Source organism: Triticum aestivum, chromosome 3B, assembly GCF_018294505.1.
Source record: "Triticum aestivum cultivar Chinese Spring chromosome 3B, IWGSC CS RefSeq v2.1, whole genome shotgun sequence".
NCBI lineage: Eukaryota > Viridiplantae > Streptophyta > Magnoliopsida > Poales > Poaceae > Triticum > Triticum aestivum.
In genome coordinates this window covers 495,034,929-495,054,582 of record NC_057801.1, presented here as the reverse complement: position 1 = coordinate 495,054,582, position 19,654 = coordinate 495,034,929, and the positions used below count along the sequence as shown (strand labels likewise).

General features: G+C 44.9%; 2 protein-coding genes and 1 non-coding gene across 4 annotated transcripts; 2 read left to right on the top strand and 1 right to left on the bottom strand.

Moving 5' to 3' along the window:
• Positions 1 to 3,802: 3,802 nt before the first annotated feature.
• Positions 3,803 to 3,873, top strand: TRNAG-GCC (transfer RNA glycine (anticodon GCC)). The gene has a single exon. It is a non-coding gene; the product is annotated as a tRNA-Gly (tRNA).
• Positions 3,874 to 4,285: 412 nt separating this feature from the next.
• LOC123070560 (beclin-1-like protein) lies at positions 4,286 to 12,537 on the bottom strand. Its single transcript, XM_044493810.1, has 10 exons — positions 11,905 to 12,537; positions 11,042 to 11,400; positions 10,103 to 10,273; positions 8,060 to 8,184; positions 7,488 to 7,536; positions 6,619 to 6,777; positions 5,807 to 5,889; positions 5,568 to 5,639; positions 5,058 to 5,207; positions 4,286 to 4,765 (listed from the first exon to the last, which is right to left on the bottom strand). Exons 1-10 carry the CDS (start codon positions 12,047 to 12,049, stop codon positions 4,576 to 4,578), a joined length of 1,503 nt encoding a protein of 500 aa, XP_044349745.1. The 5' UTR covers positions 12,050 to 12,537; the 3' UTR covers positions 4,286 to 4,575.
• A 157-nt stretch (positions 12,538 to 12,694) lies between these two features.
• On the top strand, positions 12,695 to 16,688 carry LOC123070561 (replication stress response regulator SDE2). 2 transcript variants are annotated; one of them, XM_044493812.1, is made up of 4 exons: positions 12,695 to 13,411; positions 13,998 to 14,446; positions 14,555 to 14,643; positions 16,379 to 16,688. In XM_044493812.1, exons 1-4 carry the CDS (start codon positions 12,792 to 12,794, stop codon positions 16,538 to 16,540), a joined length of 1,320 nt encoding a protein of 439 aa, XP_044349747.1. In that variant the 5' UTR covers positions 12,695 to 12,791; the 3' UTR covers positions 16,541 to 16,688. The 2 variants fall into 2 exon arrangements, with proteins under 2 accessions (XP_044349747.1, XP_044349746.1); XM_044493811.1 differs by having other exon boundaries at positions 12,697 to 13,411; positions 13,998 to 14,643.
• Positions 16,689 to 19,654: the final 2,966 nt, after the last annotated feature.

Here is a 19,654-nt window from a genome sequence, read left to right as displayed (position 1 = left end):
TACAAAGATGCCAACTCATGTCAACTTCTGCGAAAACTATATTTACATCAAGATGACCAGTGATGTCAACTACAAGATGATAATTGAGCAACTAGAACAAAATAGTTATGCCAACGGCTGCATAATTTCATCAGCGCCTAAAAAACCCGAGAAACATTTATATTCAAGGATTTACTTACCATAGTAGATGATTCAGCTCGCCCTGCTGCTGCTGCATGTTTAGTCCGCTTTACAACCCAAAACCGATCAACATCCTAAGAAAATAAAAAAAACATGGGCATGTGAAAAAATTTATTATATGACCCAAACAAAACCAAAATAAGGTGAATGTGTAATCATCATGCCCTTACCTCAACTTCCTCTCCCTATTGAACACTACACGCAGGGCGTGGCTGGCGATTAGCAGCACGCTTTGAGTTCCGGCGAAGGGACTGACTTCTAGAACCCTAATTAAGCAACCAAAAAATGAAAAAAGGACATAAGCATACATGGATAAGTTGAAAACAACTCAAATATGCATAAAAAATGAGAAAAATACATCTCCTTCATTGCCATCTGCATCTCCTCCTATTATAACCATTTTTAGCCTGTGGGGGAAATACAAGAAAAGAAGTTGTCACATCCCTAGCTTCTGGTGCTGCCTAGTGTTGCATCATGTTTAAATTCAAGGAATTTGAACTGAGGAAATTAGAAAGCCTCAAAACTTTGTAAAAGAAGGGCAAGAACCCTTTAAATTGCATTCAGAGATTCCAACATTCCCTAAAAATCATTCTGGTAATTTTGGTTTGAATATATTTCTAGGACATTTTTGGATTTTTGAATTAACTCATATTGTATTTGAGTTGGGGTTATAAATTCCTATAAATACTTTTATAACTCCAATCATTCTGAAAAATATTGTGGGGCTTTGGGCTAGTCCATATTGCATCCACAAATAATTTCAGGAGCAACAAAAATGTACCGGTCCTCTCCTCTCCTCTCCCTTGCTCTCTCTCTCTCGCGGCCGAACGCGCCGGTCGCCGCCGCTCACTGCTGCCACGGCCAAAGCCACCTCTTCGCCCTCCGGCCGAGTCCAGAAGCTCCGCCTCGTCACCTTCATCCTCCTCGACGAGCCACGCACCTCCGGACGGCCTCCGTCGTCGTCACCGTCGTCTCTTCACCGCCGGCCGCCGTGGATCCCCATCGCCGCCCCGTCGACCACAGCGCGTCCCCGAGCTCGCCGTCAAGCCCATCAAGATCGCTGTGATCTGCCGCTCCTCCTTCCCCTCTCCGTTCTCTCCCCCCGCACACCGCCGCCGTGAGCTTCGCTCCAGCGAGCTCCGCCCCCCCCCTAGCTCCTCCCACCTGCTCCACCAGATGCGCGAGAGCCCGGGCTACGCCCCGGTGCTCTCAGACGTCGTCCCCTATAACGCGGACACCGCCGTGTCCCGTGGTCGCCGGCGACGACCTCGCCGGCCTGACAGGTGGACCCCGCCGTCAGGTGATTAGCTTAAGCTAATCACCAACTAACCTAACCTCTGACGCTGACATGTGGGCCCCAGTGCCCCCTAATCTTTAATTAAGCTAAACTAACACCTCTGTTTAACCCGTGTCACTAACGTGTGGACCCCACACGTCAGGTTTGACCAGTCAACGATGTTGACTTGCTGACGCAAGCATGACGCAGTGCTTAGAAGATGCGCAAATGAACTAGAGAAAACATAAAAGCTTGCTTTGATCTGCAGAACTCTACACATAAGTAGGACATCTAGTGCAAAAAACTGTAAAACATGAGGACAACCAACTACTACAGTGATGCAGCCAACTGGGCAGTCAACCTTGTGCAACTGGACAGCTTATAAGCCAACTAGTTTCACTAAGGCAAGAAATAACTAGGCAGAAAATAGTTAACTAAAAGCAGCCAGCTGATTATGATAATTTGTGCAACTGGAAAAAACAAAAGCCAACTAGTATAGCCAACTGGAATATATGAAAAATTAGGTGCACCAGCAGGGCACCTACAGGGGCACCTCGAACACGGGAGCAGAGAAACTTGTGCAAACTCAAAAAACAGCATATAGACAGCCTAGTAGAAATCAGGAAGCAAGCATAAGCATGACAACCTAGCAGCCAACCTAGTACAATGCAGAACATGTGGACAGCCAACTAGTATATGGACAACCAACTAGTAAAACTGATGCAACCAACTGAGCAGTCAAACTTGTGCAACTGAACAGTGTGTAGACACCCGACTAGCATAAACTGGTGCAACTGCAGAACATAAGGACGACCAACTACCATATGAATGAAGCCAACTGGATAGAATTTTGTGCAACTAATAGAAAATCTCTACCTAAATTTCTACCAACTTGTGCAACTGGACAATATATGCAAACAACTGCAGAACATAAGGACAACCAACCCCCAACTAAGCAGATTAATAGACAACCAACCTAGTACAAACAGAAAGCCAACTAAGCATGACAACTAATGCAAATTGCAGAACATGTGAACAGCCAACTAAAAAAAGGGATGCAACCAACTGGGTAGAATTTTGTGCAACTAAACCAATAACTAGTTCAATCAGCAATTGCATTGCACACATCTAGCACATCATCTACCAACAACCAAAACTGCAGCAAGGACCAGAACATGGTATATGGATGGTATATTGGGCGCACACGTACCTCAAACCGCAAAAGTCCCAAGCACCACTCGGCCATGACCAACAAAACACTCAGTAATGAATCCCCACCATCACTACTCCTTACAACCGCACAAAATCGAAGCAAGCACAGAAATGGGCAGAAGAGGGACCCTATGCAGCCCGCCAGATCCGCCACCGTCAACCTGGCCATGGCCTCATCCCCGGCGACGAGACGGAGAGGGGAAGGACAACAGAAGTCCTCCGCGGACGTCTGTGTCGACTGCAAATCCCAACAACCACTCCGCCGACACCAACACACCCTACCACCATGAATCCCCACCACCACTGTCCTTTGCTGCCATATAAATCCAAGGACAGGAGAGTCCAACGAAAGCACACACGACACGTCTACGCCAAATCGACCATACGAGGCAGTTGACGCAAATAGGAACCCTAGGAATCCCAGCCCGCCATTTCCGCCATCGACGACCTCGAGACAACCTAGACCCCCGGCGACGAGACAGAGAAAGGAGGGACGCGGGATGCAGTCGGTACCTGCAGCGCCGACGAGGGCCAGCAGCGAATCCCCACGCGGAGATTTGGATAGCAGCGGCGCGAGTCGCCGCGGAGTGAGAACGAGGACGGAGGAGAGGAGGAAGGAATGGGGACGAACGGGAGAGAAAGGGGGGAGAAAGGCCGAGAACGGCTCGCCGTTCGAAAATGACCGCCCACGATCTACGCCACGCCCGCTTACATGTGGGTCCACGATCGCCCCGGATAAGGACAAACCGCCCATAATGCGCGGTCGCACAAAACTGACCAGGGAACCCCCGGCACTCGGGCGATACCGATAGCAAATGATCGTGCGGTCGCGGGCCGGCCGCCCATTCTCTCCAATTAGTGCGTATGCACTTCTAAGGTTTTGGGTACATACAATAATAACCACTCGTCAAAATCGCTAACAAAAAGGCGTTCTGTTGTCTTCGCACACCACAGTAGTGTGAACGATCTACTCACGATTCAGCGGATACAAAGGACAGAGTCCAGCAAAAATACAAGAGGTCTGCAGGGAAGGCACTTGTATCGCTGTTTGCATGTTGGTACGCTATCTGTCCCCAGTTTACAGTCGAGTACTCAATGGTCAATAAAGTTTAGGAGACTTAAATCTTCATCGAAGCACCAGTGGTCTAGTGGTAGAATAGTACTCTGCCACAGTACAGACCCGGGTTTGATTCCCGGCTGGTGCACTTTTTCCTCCATCTCATCCGAAATGTTTTGGGCTGCCGTTCTCGTACGTAGTGAGTGGAGCAGAAGAACGGAGGGCTCAGCCCGTGGCAACATCAAGATCCAGAAAATCAACCGAGGGCGGTATCAGTTTCCATAGCTAAGTAACATAGGATATGATGTATATATAAACGAGTGTTCTCCTGTCCAATTGCAATCCTTTTACTGAAAAGTCTGGCAGTCTTGCGAGAATTGATACGGATGTCTCCAAGACATTACAATTCTTAATCTGCAGCTTTTTGGATGTTTGATCAAAAACATTATACCTGTGATAATAGCGAGTATAAATAAAGCTACAGGTACTTCTAAAGAAATACACGTATGAATTTAGGTGTCGGATGCAACGCAGGTACATTGAAACTGCATTCGCTGTCATTCCAATTTCTCTGCACTTGTAGCGCAAAGCTGATGCACTGATCTAAACGATCTTATATGTCTTTACAGAGGGAGTACATACTAACGGAACTCACTCCAGTTCATATTTATATACATTGGGCAGGTACACGCATGGATGACTTGGAAGCAACAAGAAAACTAGCTATGCCTGGTGGTATTTATGTACATCAATTCATATTGTATTGTGATTTGTCAACATGCGGCTACAATCAGTCAATCAGCGATCCAGCATCTGAGGTCAGTGATTCCATCTGCGTTTAAACATCACATCAACCCTTCTTGTTTGGAGACTGCGCCAAGTACAAAGATGCAGATGGTGGCGCAAAACTTGTATTGCCGATAAACCAGTAGAGAACCCACTTCAGGTTGCAAAGCATATATTTTAGAGCCTTTGTCCAGTTCTCCAGTTTATTAAAACTTAAGAAGATCGTATAGCTCCCTACTTTGTCACCATCAATCCTGTGAAACGAAGAGATGAACTTAAAGGTGGATACTTAAGATATCTTTCAAACTTATGATTATATTCACCCCATAAGTGATCCGGTGCTTGTAGTCAAACTAATTTTCATATGAACCAAAGAAAAAAGAATACAATCACAGAAATCAGTTGACTACATATAATAAAAATGTTTATGGTTGCCAGTAAAACCTAGATCATCTGAACAGATTTCACCTCATGTCAAAATCATCAGTGACATGCCGCGAAATTCAGAAATAGTGCCAGAACCAAGAAAGTTGCAAGAATCCTTACTTGTAGGGGAGCTTCAATGACTTATCAGCCGGAACATTGTTCTCTTTATCCAAACTTATGGCACACTCAGAGAACTCTTGAAGGCAAGTGAGAAACCATGTCATGGCTTTGTCAAATCGGGTGCTCCAGAATAAATTCACAGGACCAAACCTGAACATCAACAATGCATCTTGTTAACTTCCCAAGCATGATGAACCCGCACTGCTCAACAAGAGAAAAAAAACACAGACCCGAAAGAAACTGCCAGCAACTAGAAAGGATAACAATGATTTTATAACTTCCCTTCGATATACTCCTACATGCACTAACCAACGTAACAGATGCTAAGTGAAGGTCAGATTAGCAAATGATAAATAAGGCTGTAAATCTGCAAAAGATGTTCAATCCAGCTATTTTACCACCATATATGTGAACAGGTTCAATAATATAACCATCATTATTCTATTCCACGAGGGAGACCTAGATATCATCCTAGGTAAAAAGGGAGTACATTTGCAGGATAATGCTTACAGTTCATAGGTATTATTGTTGATGTCTGTTACTCTTGGGTAGCTTCCCATAGGGTGAATCTTGATTCGGTATCTGGATAGAAGTTCAGGAACTCACAGCAAAATCATCTCTTCTTGGAACACTTCTAGTGTATGTAAGAATTACTAAAAATTATAATTTAAGCAACTTAGCAATACAAAAATAGGCACTTGTTACCAGCAAATAGATCGAGATAAAAAAGACATGTTCATCAAGGATACTGGAATTTCGGGAAGTACTGAGCCATGGTGTGTAACAGAAGAGCAGCCTGACCCCAAGCAGCATTTATCTCATCCCACTCAACCTACGGTCAAGGGAACAGAGGTTTGTGGCATTAGCACATATAAGATAAAATGTGTGTGCTCCAAATACAGATTGAATAGATCAACAGAACATAAGTGAAGTACGCAGGGCAGTGAATGAATCAACAAGGGATCTGCATATCCAGTCAATAAAACCCGAGGGATCTGCATATCTCTCTTTATTCTAAAACTAATTCATATCGCAGGAGTGCCGCCTCCTCCTTATTAAGCCAAATGACCTTTGAAATTATAACCGTTGGATCACTACCAGTTAGGCGAGTAAAAATGGATGCGTCCCTTGACTTTATGATTGCATAGAACTTTTTCTGTACTACAAATAGGAATATATGAACTACAGATGCATCTGAATGAAAATTTACAGTAATCTATTGTATGGTTCTGTTCAATGCAGTGTGCACGCAACCACGGGGCACTGTAGCTCCAGCATAATCTTGTACAACATAATTATCCAAAGTTGCAGTATCAAAAGCCAGCAGATCCATTTTAAGTTAACAATTTAGTAGACACTATAAATATCTATAAAATTGCGAGTGTGCGGTGCATAGAGTTGATCACCCGCATCCACGAACACTACATGGATGTTGCACTTGTACCAATTGTACAAATGTAACTAATTAATGTCTTGATTGCATCCTTCAAACACATTGATGTCATAATTGAAACAAGTAGCAGTAGCAATGTGCAGCACAGATTATAGTTTGTATAGTTACCTGTACATTAGGCAGACGACCGAGACGGAAGTTGTTTATTGTTCCAATAACTCCATCATGTGAAATATAGAATGCATCATTGAGAACATTTGTGCGCTTTAACAATTCCAGGTGGACCTGTGAAACTTCTATCTTGGCCAAAACCGCATCTCTTTCTTCCTGAAAAGTGGAGTACGCAATATATTTTCAGCCATGACTTGGAGCATCAAGGGCAAATGCTAACAAGCAGTTCACACATTAACAAAAATGCATTATGAGAAGACAAAATCGTGATGCTTTAAAAGAAAGCATATGAAACATAACAATGCTGACTCAGTGTAGACCATATTGGCTTTTTAAGACTAATGGAGTGTTGCTCAGTGACTAGAGGGTGGGTGCATGCCCAGCCTACCCGCTTTCGAGGTTTCGACTCTACCACGCGTGCTCACTATTATTTTCCCAATAAAAACGCCACTGGTGCTAGTGCCTGTCAATCGGATTTTTTATATATTGGCTTTTCAAAATATTTTTAGTTATGCCAACAAAATACAGGAGCATAAAATAAACTATATAACTGGTTCACTGATCTGGAATAAGATGCATGGCTCATTTGAAACATCAGTTGGAAAATGCTGTTAATTGCGGTGCCAACAAGAGTGTACTCCCTCCATTTATTATTATAAGATATTTTGGATATTTCAATATGGACTACATACGGACTGAAATGAATGAGCAAGCATACTAAAATATGTCTACATACATCCGATTTATAAAAAAAAGTCAGAACATCTTATAATAGTGAACGGAGGGGAGTAGATGTCAAAATATGACACAACAGTACGTACTGGAAGCTGACAATGTGTGGCCTGTAATAGGTATGGTATATATACCTGGTGAGATGTCAGCTGAAACTGGAAGCTGTTGAATTCATGCCAATACCTGAATACAAGTATGACACATTAGCTTTGTTTACAAAGTAGTTGGAGGCTTGGAGCTTAACATAAGCCAACCGAAAATAATCAGATTGCCCCCCACCACTGTTTAATTGGAAAAGCAATGCCATGCCTGTGCTCCACTGTGGTATCTTTTGGTGCCAATCATATAGAAAACTATTTTCAGTTAACAGTATACTACCTAATAAAACACAGTCAGTTTAATTCCGAACAGCCACATCTTGAATGAGGAGTGGTTACTATACTAGAAACATTATAACGCTGTACTTATGCCTTCAGTAATCTTAATGCTTTTTTACTTTAACCGTATCACAGCTATTATACTCTAGAACAATACCATGCTGCATCATGAAGAAAAAATGATCAGGTGCATCGCCTATAGTGCCAAGTATACATGCTCACACCCGAAAGTAAACGGAAATTAATTTGAGAATCTATCCTTCTTCTAGAACAATTGTAAGACTAAAAATATGATGCCTGAACAGTGGCATGGTGAAGAAAACACCAACCGCTCTTCTAATTCTTCAAATTGTTTCGACTTTGTTTCAAGATCCTTCATCTCAGAGCTAACTTCAGAATATTGCTTTTCTGCTTCTTCAATAGCAGTTTTTAGTTTCTTTTCTTCCTCCTCTATCTGAAATGGCAAAATACACATAATGCAAAATCGAATTTGTAAAGTGTTGCCTGAAAATATTTTACAAGAAACTAATGAATGCTGCCAGTTCGGAAAATAACAAGTGTCGATTAAAATTTTAACACACAAGGAATATCTCTACAGTACACTGGCCAAAATCATGAATGAATACACTTTAATATATCTATATATAGAATTGAAAATGAACACATTTTCATTGAAGGTACTGGTGCAGTGCCTACTTTGATTTATTAATAAAAAATATTCCTTTGTCTTCCATTATCTTCTTGTCCCAAGCTCAGCACTTCTCTTAACTAGATACTCCCTCCGTCCGGAAATACTTGTCATCAAAATGGATAAAAGGGGATGTATCTAGACATATTTTAGTTCTAGATACATTTCTTTCTATCCATTTTAATGACAAGTATTTTCGGACGGAGGGAGTATGATTTAAGTCTACAACAACAACAACAACAAAGCCTTTAGTCCCAAACAAGTTGGGGTAGGCTAGAGGTGAAACCCATAAGATCTCGCAACCAACTCATGGCTCTGGCACATGGATAGCAAGCTTCCACGCACCCCTGTCCATAGCTAGCTCTTTGTCGATACTCCAATCCTTCAGGTCTCTCTTAACGGACTCCTCCCATGTCAAAATCGGTCGACCCCGCCCTCTCTTGACATTCTCCGCACGCTTTAGCCGTCCGCTATGCACTGGAGCTTCTGGAGGCCTGCGCTGAATATGCCCAAACCATCTCAAACGATGTTGGACAAGCTTCTCCTCAATTGGTGCTACCCCAACTCTATCTCGTATATCATCATTCCGGACTCGATCCTTCCTCGTGTGGCCACACATCCATCTCAACATACGCATCTCCGCCACACCTAACTGTTGAACATGTCGCCTTTTAGTCGGTCAACACTCCGCGCCATACAACATTGCGGGTCGAACCGCCGTCCTGTAGAACTTGCCTTTTAGCTTTTGTGGCACTCTCTTGTCACAGAGAATGCCAGAAGCTTGGCGCCACTTCATCCATCCGGCTTTGATTCGATGGTTCACATCTTCATCAATACCCCCATCCTCCTGCAACATTGACCCCAAATACCGAAAGGTGTCCTTCCGAGGTACCACCTGGCCATCAAGGCTAACCTCCTCCTCCTCACAGCTAGTAGTACTGAAACCGCACATCATGTACTCGGTTTTAGTTCTACTAAGCCTAAACCCTTTCGATTCCAAGGTTTGTCTCCATAACTCTAACTTCCTATTTACCCCCATCCGACTATCGTCAACTAGCACCACATCATCCGCAAAGAGCATACACCATGGGATATCTCCTTGTATACCCCTTGTGACCTCATCCAGGAGTATGATTTAAGTCTATGTACAGAAAATTAGACATCAATTGAGCATAGGGAGCATAAACTGTTTACTACTTCTCCATGTTGTAATTAACTGTGTTTAGAAAGTACAATACAAGGTCAATTACACAACTCATACAAAAGTAACCCCGAAATTGAGCTAACAATAATATTTCATGTAATTTCTGCTATCTCTCAGGTAGCTGCTCAAGCTATACTATACATATGAATCACAAGAAAAATGTGTTTTCTTTTCTTTTTTCACGAGAGACTAGTACACATTTTCATCTATTGCTATTTGATATGACAAGAGCAAGTAGCATGAAACTGGAGTTCACTAAAGTTCTTAGAATTAAGAATCTCCTGCATGTAGGTCTGTAGGATAAAGGCATATAACTACTACTCCCTCCGTATCCAAATATAAGATGTTTTTTGACACTGTCATAGTGCCAAAAACGTCTTGTATTTTGATACAGAGGGAGTACACAATAAACCCTGCATCTTGTGACCTCATCCATTACCATCTAACATGTATATGTTACTATTGAATAGAGATCAACACCTTTTCTTTCTCCTTGAGGAAATCAGTTTCGCTAAGGACATTGTAGGATTCCTGCTCCAAACGTTGAAGACATGCATCATAAGCTTTGATGTCAGTATTTACATCCTCAATCTCCTTGTCCATCTTATCAGAAAGCACCCTCATACATTCCAGACATAGTGGCTGCTCAACCTGCAATATATTTCATATTCACACGTGTTAGCACTGCTTTTTTTCTTCTTAAAACCAACACACTGATTAGTGTAGTGCAGCAATGACACAACATGCAGCAGCAAAAACAATGCAAATCTGACGAAATTGAAGCAAATGCATGTGCATGCGTGTGCTCAGTACAGAGATATTTTAAACCATTTTAAAGCAACTTATTGCATCTGAGTTTGTCAAGCAGCAATCTCAAAATACCCGTATTAGTAAATACAAGCAAGTTAAATGCATAGCAACAAGCGGTAAGAGTTGCATATACATGGACACCACACACTATAAATACCCAGTCTCTTTAATTCGCAGGATTTTTTTTAAGTAGGAATAGGAAAAACACACAATTGCAATGCCATGTCCACTCAAATCCTACAAGATTGAATTTGTTCCATACGTCTGATCGCACTACAGGAAAAAAACAAATAAAGGATTCTTTCCAAGAGGCTTCAGTGGATGAAAAATTTCCTTTGAAATACTCCCTCCGTTCCAAAGTACCAAATCTACATACACATCGAAACTTCCTATCTCAGCCAAGCTAGCACCACGACGAGTAATTTGGAACAGAGGGAGTACAGTGCAAAGAAATCCACAGGAAAAGTTCCAATGGGATTCAGTTCTACAAATCAAACAACCCACACAGGAAGGAAAACATTCCTAATGATTTTAATCCTCCAAGAATGCTATGAAAATCCTTTTGAATCAAACAGGTCCAGTATGAAACGTTTCAAGTAACTTATTTACCTGAGTTTGTGAACTAGCAATCTCAAATGCCCGCTTTAAGACAGTCACACTAGAGTGAAATCCAGTATTGTTGCCTGGTGAAGGGCTAGTAGAGTTAAGATTTGGAGGCGACAGATGCGCGCCACCACCTTCGGAGGTAGATGTCTTGTATATGGAAGCAGCGGCAGGTGGAAGCATTATATATGATCCCTCTATTGCTCTTGTTGATTGGTTAGGCTCGACATGCCGGGCTGCTGCATTTGGTGGCCGTGGGGGAATCCCAGGGCCTTGAGATCTGTTCTGCTTGGACAACACAACATAAGAACTGTCCATCCTGCTCGCCCCCATAATACTGCCTTGAACAGAGGATGCATGCATACCTGAACCATTGATGGCATAATAAGAAGTAATAACCATTACTACCACAAAATAGAATCTTCGAGAAACTTACTTAGTAGTGTGAACAAACAAATGGAACTTCAACTGCTTCAAAGACAAATCCGAGACACCGATGCATCAGTTATCACTGTATGAATTTTTATCTTTTACAGGTGCAAGCATTCACTGGTTCATTTTTTATAAATGCAATAATATCCCTTTAACAGGTAGCAGAGTTGTATTTCTCGTCAAATATCGAGTGCAAACAAGTCAAAAACTAGAGTTCTCCAGAAACAGCTATCAACAATTCCATCAGAACCTATATCACTCAACATACCCTATGTTTGCTAGAGAAAACTGCACTTGTCACACACAATTCAGTTGCGCCGTCACATAGAACCGGCACTCCCTCGATTGTTACCGCAAAGCAGCGCTAGATTAAAACTTATGCAATCGCTACAGGCTCATAATAAAGAGGAACGAATCCAACGGAGGCAAAAAAGTACCGGAGTTGGCGTGAGCAGGCAACCTATCAGGGAATGATTCCACGCCGACGACGAGGAGCGCCCGGTGGCATTCCTGGCACTTAAACCGCGGCAGCGACGGGTCCACTCCGCGGCCCTTCTCGCCGGCGGCGGCCTTGGGCTTCATGTCGCAGCAGTAACTCGGGTTTAGCTCCGGGCGTTCTCGCGCTTGCGGGATTCTGAAGCTATGTGTATGCAGAATTCCTCCGCGCTTCCAAGCTTAGGATTCCTGATGAACCCCGGCGTGGGGAGGGGGGATCGAATCGGAGGCGCGGTGAGTCCGACCTGGACTCCACACCAGGAGGGAGGGACGGGAGGAGTCGCGGACCGAATCGGGGTGACTTCAACCGCACGCAGAAATGAGTACGGAAGTCACCCTGACGTGGGGCGCCCACACCACGTGTTGGACCCGCCTGTCAGCGGTGTCTTCTCTCGGTGGGACGCCGTGGCCTGTGCTGGTGTACGGGGAGAGACCGGGGAAGTAGGCCGAGAACGGCGGCGGGTGGCGGTGGCCTCGGAGCGGAGAGGAGCAGAGACAAGGCGGAGAAGGGAGAGGCGAGGGAGGCCAGCGGGCGATGGCGGCGTCGGAGGGGAAGGGGATCTGGGCTTGGAGGTCTCCGCGTCGGCCAATTCCTTTGCTTGGGCAGACCGACCTGTGGAATAATCGGGGACGCACGCGGACGGACGGATAGGCTCCCGAACGCGAGATCCGACGGCGTGAGTATTCTGGGGCCGATCCGGCGCTTCATCATCATAGTCAACAAAAGTCTAGCGCCCTCTCTCTCTTTTCCCCTTCCCTTCACGACCTCCGCCAGAGGCCAGAGGTAGGACGCTAGGGTTTCGCCGACCAACACCGTCCACCGCGCGCCATGGCCGAGGCCTCCCGGTACCAGATCCTGGTGCGGCTCCTCGACGGCCGCACCCACTGCCTCCGGTTCTCCACGCCCACCGTCTCCGGCGCGGCGCTCCTCGACGCCGTTTCCGCGCTCTCCCGCGTCCCCGCCGCCTCCCTCCGCCTCGTCACCGGCCGCCTCGACATCTCGCCCTCCTCCGTCCTCGCATCCTTCCCCGACGGGCAATTCCCCTCCGCGTCCGCGCTCCTCCGCCTCCGCGGTGGCAAGGGCGGGTTCGGCTCCCTCCTCCGTGGGGCCGCCTCCAAGGCCGGCCAGAAGAAGACCAGCAACTTCGACGCTTGCCGCGACATAAACGGCCGCCGGCTCCGCCACGTCAACGCGGAGCGCCGCCTCGAGGAGTGGAGGGCCGAGGCCGCAGATCGTCAGCTCGAGAAACTTGCCGAGGACTTCCTCAAGAAGAAGGCCAAAGAGTCAGGCCGCGGCGGCGCCCGAGCTGCCGAGGTTGACAAGTATCTTGAGAAGTACCGAAAGGATGCCGAGAGCTGCGTCAACGCCGTGGAGGAGTCGGTACGTGCCTCCCTTGGGAAGAGGAAGGCTGTCCCCAAGCCACGTGATGCAAAGAAGCTTAAAATTTGGTGAGTGCTAAAACAACAACTTTTCTTTTGTGGTGTATACCCCACTGTATAAATTTGATAAACTGATGCATATTGTTTCAACCATAGTTCATTTTGTGAATTAGTAGCTTATTTCATAAATGTATTTGTTTTCCTCTGGAATTTTAGTGTTTGATTTTGTTGAGATGTTAGCCAAGTTTATATAATCTAGTAGCTTGTCTGGTACAATTGAGTCTGGATGCCAAGGATAAGTCTGGACTGTGCTTTTTACATGCTTGAGATCCTGTCTAAAAGTTATTTTAGCTTAAATCGTAACCACAAATACGGTGGTGCTCTATGTTCGATTTTCTGTGACAAACATGATATATTGGTGGTGTATTATACTTCTATGTTCTATTTGTACTGAAATGTATATAGTAGTTGCTCTCGTAAGTGGCTAGTTTCAGTCAGTTGAGGGATGAGAGGCTATAAAGGTTTCTCTATTGCAAATGTGCACCTTTATTTCAGGAAGCTAATATAATCAAGCATGTTACACTGAAGAATACTGGACTGTGTGTGTTATTCTATTTTACGGTGCTAACTGCCTGATTGAATCAACTTGTTTCAGGATGGGCAAAAAGAAAGTAGCAGATGATGAGAGTGATAGTGACAGTGACAGTGATGTGGACGATAATGAGGGGGCAGATGCAAAACCCATAGCTCTTGATCATGGGAATTACTCAAATGAATCCAACAAAAGTGAGGAGGAAAAGGTTGATCTGGCTTCAGTTTCTGGGTCACATTCAGAAGGAGAGTCCTCAGGTGAGAAGTCCCAGAGCAGTGATTCAGAGGAAAATGGAAATGCTCTTCAGGAATCCATGGAAGTAAAGATTAGATCAGGATGTGATTTTGAGTCACAAGGTAGTTTGGAGTGTGAGGGGGGAACGGCAGTTCAGCCTGCTCCTGAGAACACTTCTGAAAACGGAACTTCTGAGATTGGTAAGAGTGCTCTTTCAGAAGAAGTTCTGAAATCAGATGCTCCTGAGAACACTTCTGAAAATGGAACTTCTGAGAATGGTAAGAATGCTCTTTCAGAAGAAGTTCTGAAATCAGATGATAGAACAGATGTGGATAACACCGGTTCAGCTACATCATCACTCCTTAATGACCCTGTGGTGCCTCCAGGGGAAGAATCTGCTGATGTAAATAACAAGTCTCTTCTTTCAGAGGAGCCTGTGGACCTGGCAACATTCAGTTCAGCAGCAGAATTGGAGGTATGTTGTGTTTCTAACCCCTCTGGGTACATATTTATCACCACAGTTACATAACAACACTGTGCCAGACATGTTGATAGGTAGTAGTGATTTTGTCACAAATAAAAGGAAATGTTGCTCTAGGCAGCTGAATTCTCGGGGAAATTCATTAACTTGACAATAAGTCAGCTGCTAGTACCAATTAGTGGTAATATAGCATAATTTTTATACACATGTCATACTATCACAGTGACAGTACAAGTTACTTAAACCAGAGTTTTAAAGATCAAATTAATTTCAGCTCATCCAAATAGCATTCATGGTTCTAATCACAATAGTTTGTTTTCTGATACTCAACAAGTTTAATGTTACCCTCCGAAACACTAGCCCATCCTATTCTATGGCCAATTTATCTTTACATGAGGTGCTGATGGGAATTGTGGATTTTTTTAATGCAAAGCTCATATATATTGTACTCATGTGCATAATTAGCTCGTGTAGAACTTCCATTGTCATTCAGTGGACTCCACCTGTGATAACAGTTGACTTATAATCATCGAGGTACTATAGCCGGTGTACTGCAGTTATGGGCCCTTAGGACAGCAGGAGTTGCCGCCTCCCTCTTGTCTACGTCAGTATTGGTGTATTTGTTTGATTAGAAAATTTTCTTACTCCCTCTGATCTATATTAATTGTCGCTGCTTTACAAAGTTGTACTAAACCTGCGACAATTAATATGGATCGGAGGGAGTACTAGAAATTTTGACCTGGCAATTCTAACTAATGATCAGAATAGTTTTACTAAACTTTAGATTGGATTTTAATCCCTTGGAGTCTTTGGTGACAAGTTGGGTCATCTCTATAATAGTCTATGCATTGCATAACTTACAAGTTCAAGCAATAATATGTCTTTCTCCCATCAAAATTCTTCTCTCTTATCTATGTTTGCAAGTCTTGGGTGACAAGTTGAATCATCACTATAGTAGTCCGCGTTTTGCATAGCTTAGGAGATGAAGCACTAAGAAATAATCAGTCTTTCTATCATCAAAATTCTTCTCTCTCATCTATAATCTATTTCTCCCTATTCTAGTACTCCCTCCGTCCCGAAATACTTGTCGAAGAGATGGATAAAATTGGATGCATCTATAACTAAAATACGTCTAGATTCATCCATTTCTTCGACAAGTATTTCTGGACGGAGGGAGTATCTCGTATCCTTCATGCTGTGCGCCACCTCTGCCCTCTATCATTTAACAAGTTATGAACTGTGGTTCATGATAAGACATATCCAGCTCCACACTACTTTGGTCTGAGATCATTATTCTAATGTCCTCCTTATGTTTGGTACATCCTCTATTCCAAATTTCCTGAAGTTCTAGCTTGTCCTAAGTCAAACTTCTTTAAGATTGATTAAGTCTATAGAAAAAATATACCAACATCTCAACAACACCAAATTAGTTTTTCATTAAATTCATCATAAAATACATCTCCTTACTTTATATGTTTGATTGATATTGCACATCTTAGCGCATTTTTCTATAGACTTGGTCAAATATAGAGAAGTTTGAGTTAAGACAAAACTAGAAATTCAAATAATTTGGAACAGAGGGAGTATGTAAAATCTATTTGCTGAAGAACTCATTATATGTTTTGAAGTTTGAAGTATCTCTGGCATTTCATGTTGCACTCATTATATGTTTTGAAATTTGAAGTATCTCTGACATATCATGTTGCTCATAAACTCTGTTGTCATCCAGGCACTTGGCATGGAGAAGCTAAAGCTGGAGCTCCAGACTCATGGACTAAAATGCGGTGGCACTTTAAAAGAGCGCGCGGCCAGACTGTTCCTTCTGAAAACAACCCCAGTGGATAAACTACCAAAGAAGCTGCTTGCGAAACCCAACTCTGGAGGGAAGTGAGATGTAGTAGCAAATAACGATTACTATCCCAAGAAAACAAATTACGATGTCAAGTTCATCTGTAATACTGTACTTGTTGTAATGTGATCAGAAAGCTTTTGCCTTGACACTGAAAACTAACGAAATCTCTGTATGTATTATGCCGTTCCTTGCTGCTGCTTGATTTTCTTTTTATTATCGCTGGAGGTTCCTCGGCCTCTAGCGATAAGTTTGCGCATTCACATATCCTGAGGCTGAATTTTCTTGTATTCTCTGACGCCATAATCAGATTATCAGAACTTAATCTCCGCAAAGACATAATACAAGATGAGATACCGCTTCCATGGAGTAGAACCTATCTATTGTTGTGATTTTCACTGTTCTAATGTTGGCTCCTTTAACCCAGTGAGATGATACGCCATGCATTGATGTGTGATTTTGGTTCCAATATATTTCATTGATTTATACCCTCTCCGGCCCATAATATAAGAGTGTTTTTTTACACTAGTAGTGTCAATAACGCTCTTATATTATGGGATGGAGGGAGTATTATATTTGTATGATATTTGAATTAATAATACGAGAAGTGAAACTAAAAATATATTTGATTATTGCATAGTTGTAACATATTTATCGGGTACAAGTAGCACATAGTAGAACGAAAAAATGGCCGAACTTTTTCCATGAATGTTAATAGGCATTGCAACAACCTCTATTTATTTTATAGACTTTGGTGAATACGTCGTAGACTTGGCACAAGATTGCTTGGCAGTTGCTGTGCTAAATTTCTCCAGACCAAATCAAGTGAACTCCTCCTATGGTTACACATCGAGGCGTGAGCACCATTCAGGTCTCGGTTGCGCTTTTGCTTTCTCCCTTTACCATGTTTGATTGATTCGAAACGGTCTTGGATAGGCCTCACGTTGCCTTCTTAACTCGAGCACGATAACTTTGAGCCGGTCTGCAACGGCGACGGTCCGATAGCGGCTTCAGGTCATGGAGGCAAGAATCTGTTCACTCAGGTCAGGTGGTGACCGTACTTTTATCAAGTGGCCAAAGGCCCCTCAGCCCCTGGCATTCACGGAATCCCGCCATTGGATCACTCGAAAGTCCAGAACACAATCATTCTACATGACCAAGTTCAGACGTGTGGTGGAAATTCAGAGGTAAAAGTCTCTTGCATCGCCGATTGGTGGAGGTTAAAGAGAAGGGAGAAAAATGCGAGAAGATCGCGTGCGAGGGCCGGGCGGCGCTCGATCCCACAGATCGTGGTGCACTGCACCGGACGGCGACGCGTGCGCCGTGCCGTCACGGCGCGCCATGCCTCTGGACCAAGGACATGCCGTAAGTGGCGCGACGACCACATCGCCGCTGCAGAATTGGCCTCATTCGGGTCGTCGTGTTGCTTTCCTTCCGCTCGAGTGGCACTAATTCAGTGGCTGGGTGACCGGGTCGCCTGCTTGCCCTCTTCCTGTTACGAAGGCGGCCGCCGCACGGCCAAGAACGCATGGGCGTTCTTATCGCAATGGTGTGTGCTTTGGGGCCAAGCTAACGGGGCGATATGGGCTTGATGGTGTTTGTGTTTTGATTTGTCTGCCATACTTGTACCGTTTTGTTTACTTGCATGAAAGGGGCTAGGGTCGTAGCTTATGGCGTATTTTTTTCAGTCATCACACATCAGTCTAATATAGGAAGAAGCCTTCAGCCAGTACTCCCCAACATACGAACCAGCCAAGGAATGCAGAACGATACCAATAAGAAAATTAGACTGTCCTGATCTTTCCTCCGTTTCAAAATAGATGACCCAATTTTATATTATAATTAGTATAAAGTTGGATCATCTATTTTGAAACGGAGGGAGTAGTTCCTAGTACTTGCCGTGCCACCGTACGCTATGCAACACCTGAACAAAGTACATGGCCGAGTGACGAGTGACCAGCGGTTAAGGCACTGTCTACGTACTAAAACTCTTAAACCACGGACACGTCTACCAGCGGCTACTGCGCCTGCGCGGAACTAGGTCGACATGCATATACGCGGAGCTAGCTCTCCTGTATCACGGCGAGCCTCGGCGCCCACGCGGCCCCGCACGTTGCCGTGCTCCTCCCGCCGCCGCCGTCCCCCGCCCTGAGCTGGCCCGTGAGCTCGGCGATCCTAGCCTTGCGCTCCCTCGCGCTCTGCTCCTCCAGCCGCGCGATCAGCTTCTCCGCTTCCTTCCTCGTCACCACCACCTTCACCGTCATCACCACGGTGGATCCGTGGCCGCCGCCTCCCACCTGCTGATCCTCGGCCCCGCGTCGACCCCCGGCGGCCTGCGCTACCTTCCCGCCATGCCTGCGTGCCGCCGAGAACACACGTCTCGATGGTACGGCCGGCGTCGCCCCGGAGCGCGAGGCCCCGGCCGCCCTGGCTTTCGGCGTGGCCTCGTGGCGCATGTTGCGCGGCACGGCGTTGCCCATGTGTACGGTAGCTCCGTGAGCGTATGTACGTTGCTGCGCGCGGAGTGACCGGTGTGGTTTGTCCGAGTGATAGGATGCGCGGTGCCTTGCGCGCGCGGCGATTTATAGCGTGCAGCGCGTGCGTGGCGAAGAGCTAGTGAAGGAGGAGGAGTGGAGGACTCGTTCAAAGGGCGTAAAAATGACGTGCGCGTGCGGTGGACTGACCGGAGAGTGGAGCGTGTAGACCGGGGAAGGGCTCCCGCGGTGGACGCACGCAGCACGCGAGCGGGCTCCTTCTGGAGCTTCCTCCGGGCGTGAACTGACACGATCCTCTTGTTTCGTTTCCATGAGACTTTGGGTGTCAGTAGTGACACCCAATACGTTTCTCCTTGACCGACTTCGGCCATATAAGCTAAGTTGCTGATCCATTGAGGACGTGATTCCTAGGACCCGTTTCACCAGCGATACCAAGGTGGGCGTCGTGTTCATTCTCGACCGTTGATCAGCCATCGAGTGGGGATTTCTTTTTTGTTTCCGGAATGCACCATATATAGAATAAGAGCATCTCTAGCAGACCCCGTATAATGCGCGGACCAGCATAATTTCGACGAGTATACGGGCCCGGCCTAATTTTCTGGCCATAACAGAGTCCGTATACTGGTCCGACCCGTAAACTCTTTTACCGCGGCCCGCGAAC

Excerpts from the sequence above, each read along its gene's own strand:
- LOC123070560 (XM_044493810.1), bottom strand. The coding sequence starts at position 12,049 with ATGAAGCCCAAGGCCGCCGCCGGCGAGAAGGGCCGCGGAGTGGACCCG. Across the intron at positions 11,401-11,904 it reads GCCTGCTCACGCCAACTCCG|GTATGCATGCATCCTCTGTT; the intron begins GTACTTTTTTGC and ends TCAATGGTTCAG. Across the intron at positions 5,208-5,567 it reads AACAATAATACCTATGAACT|GTTTGGTCCTGTGAATTTAT; the intron begins GTAAGCATTATC and ends GTTGATGTTCAG.
- LOC123070561 (XM_044493811.1), top strand. The coding sequence starts at position 12,792 with ATGGCCGAGGCCTCCCGGTACCAGATCCTGGTGCGGCTCCTCGACGGC. Across the intron at positions 13,412-13,997 it reads GCAAAGAAGCTTAAAATTTG|GATGGGCAAAAAGAAAGTAG; the intron begins GTGAGTGCTAAA and ends AACTTGTTTCAG. Across the intron at positions 14,644-16,378 it reads GTTCAGCAGCAGAATTGGAG|GCACTTGGCATGGAGAAGCT; the intron begins GTATGTTGTGTT and ends GTTGTCATCCAG.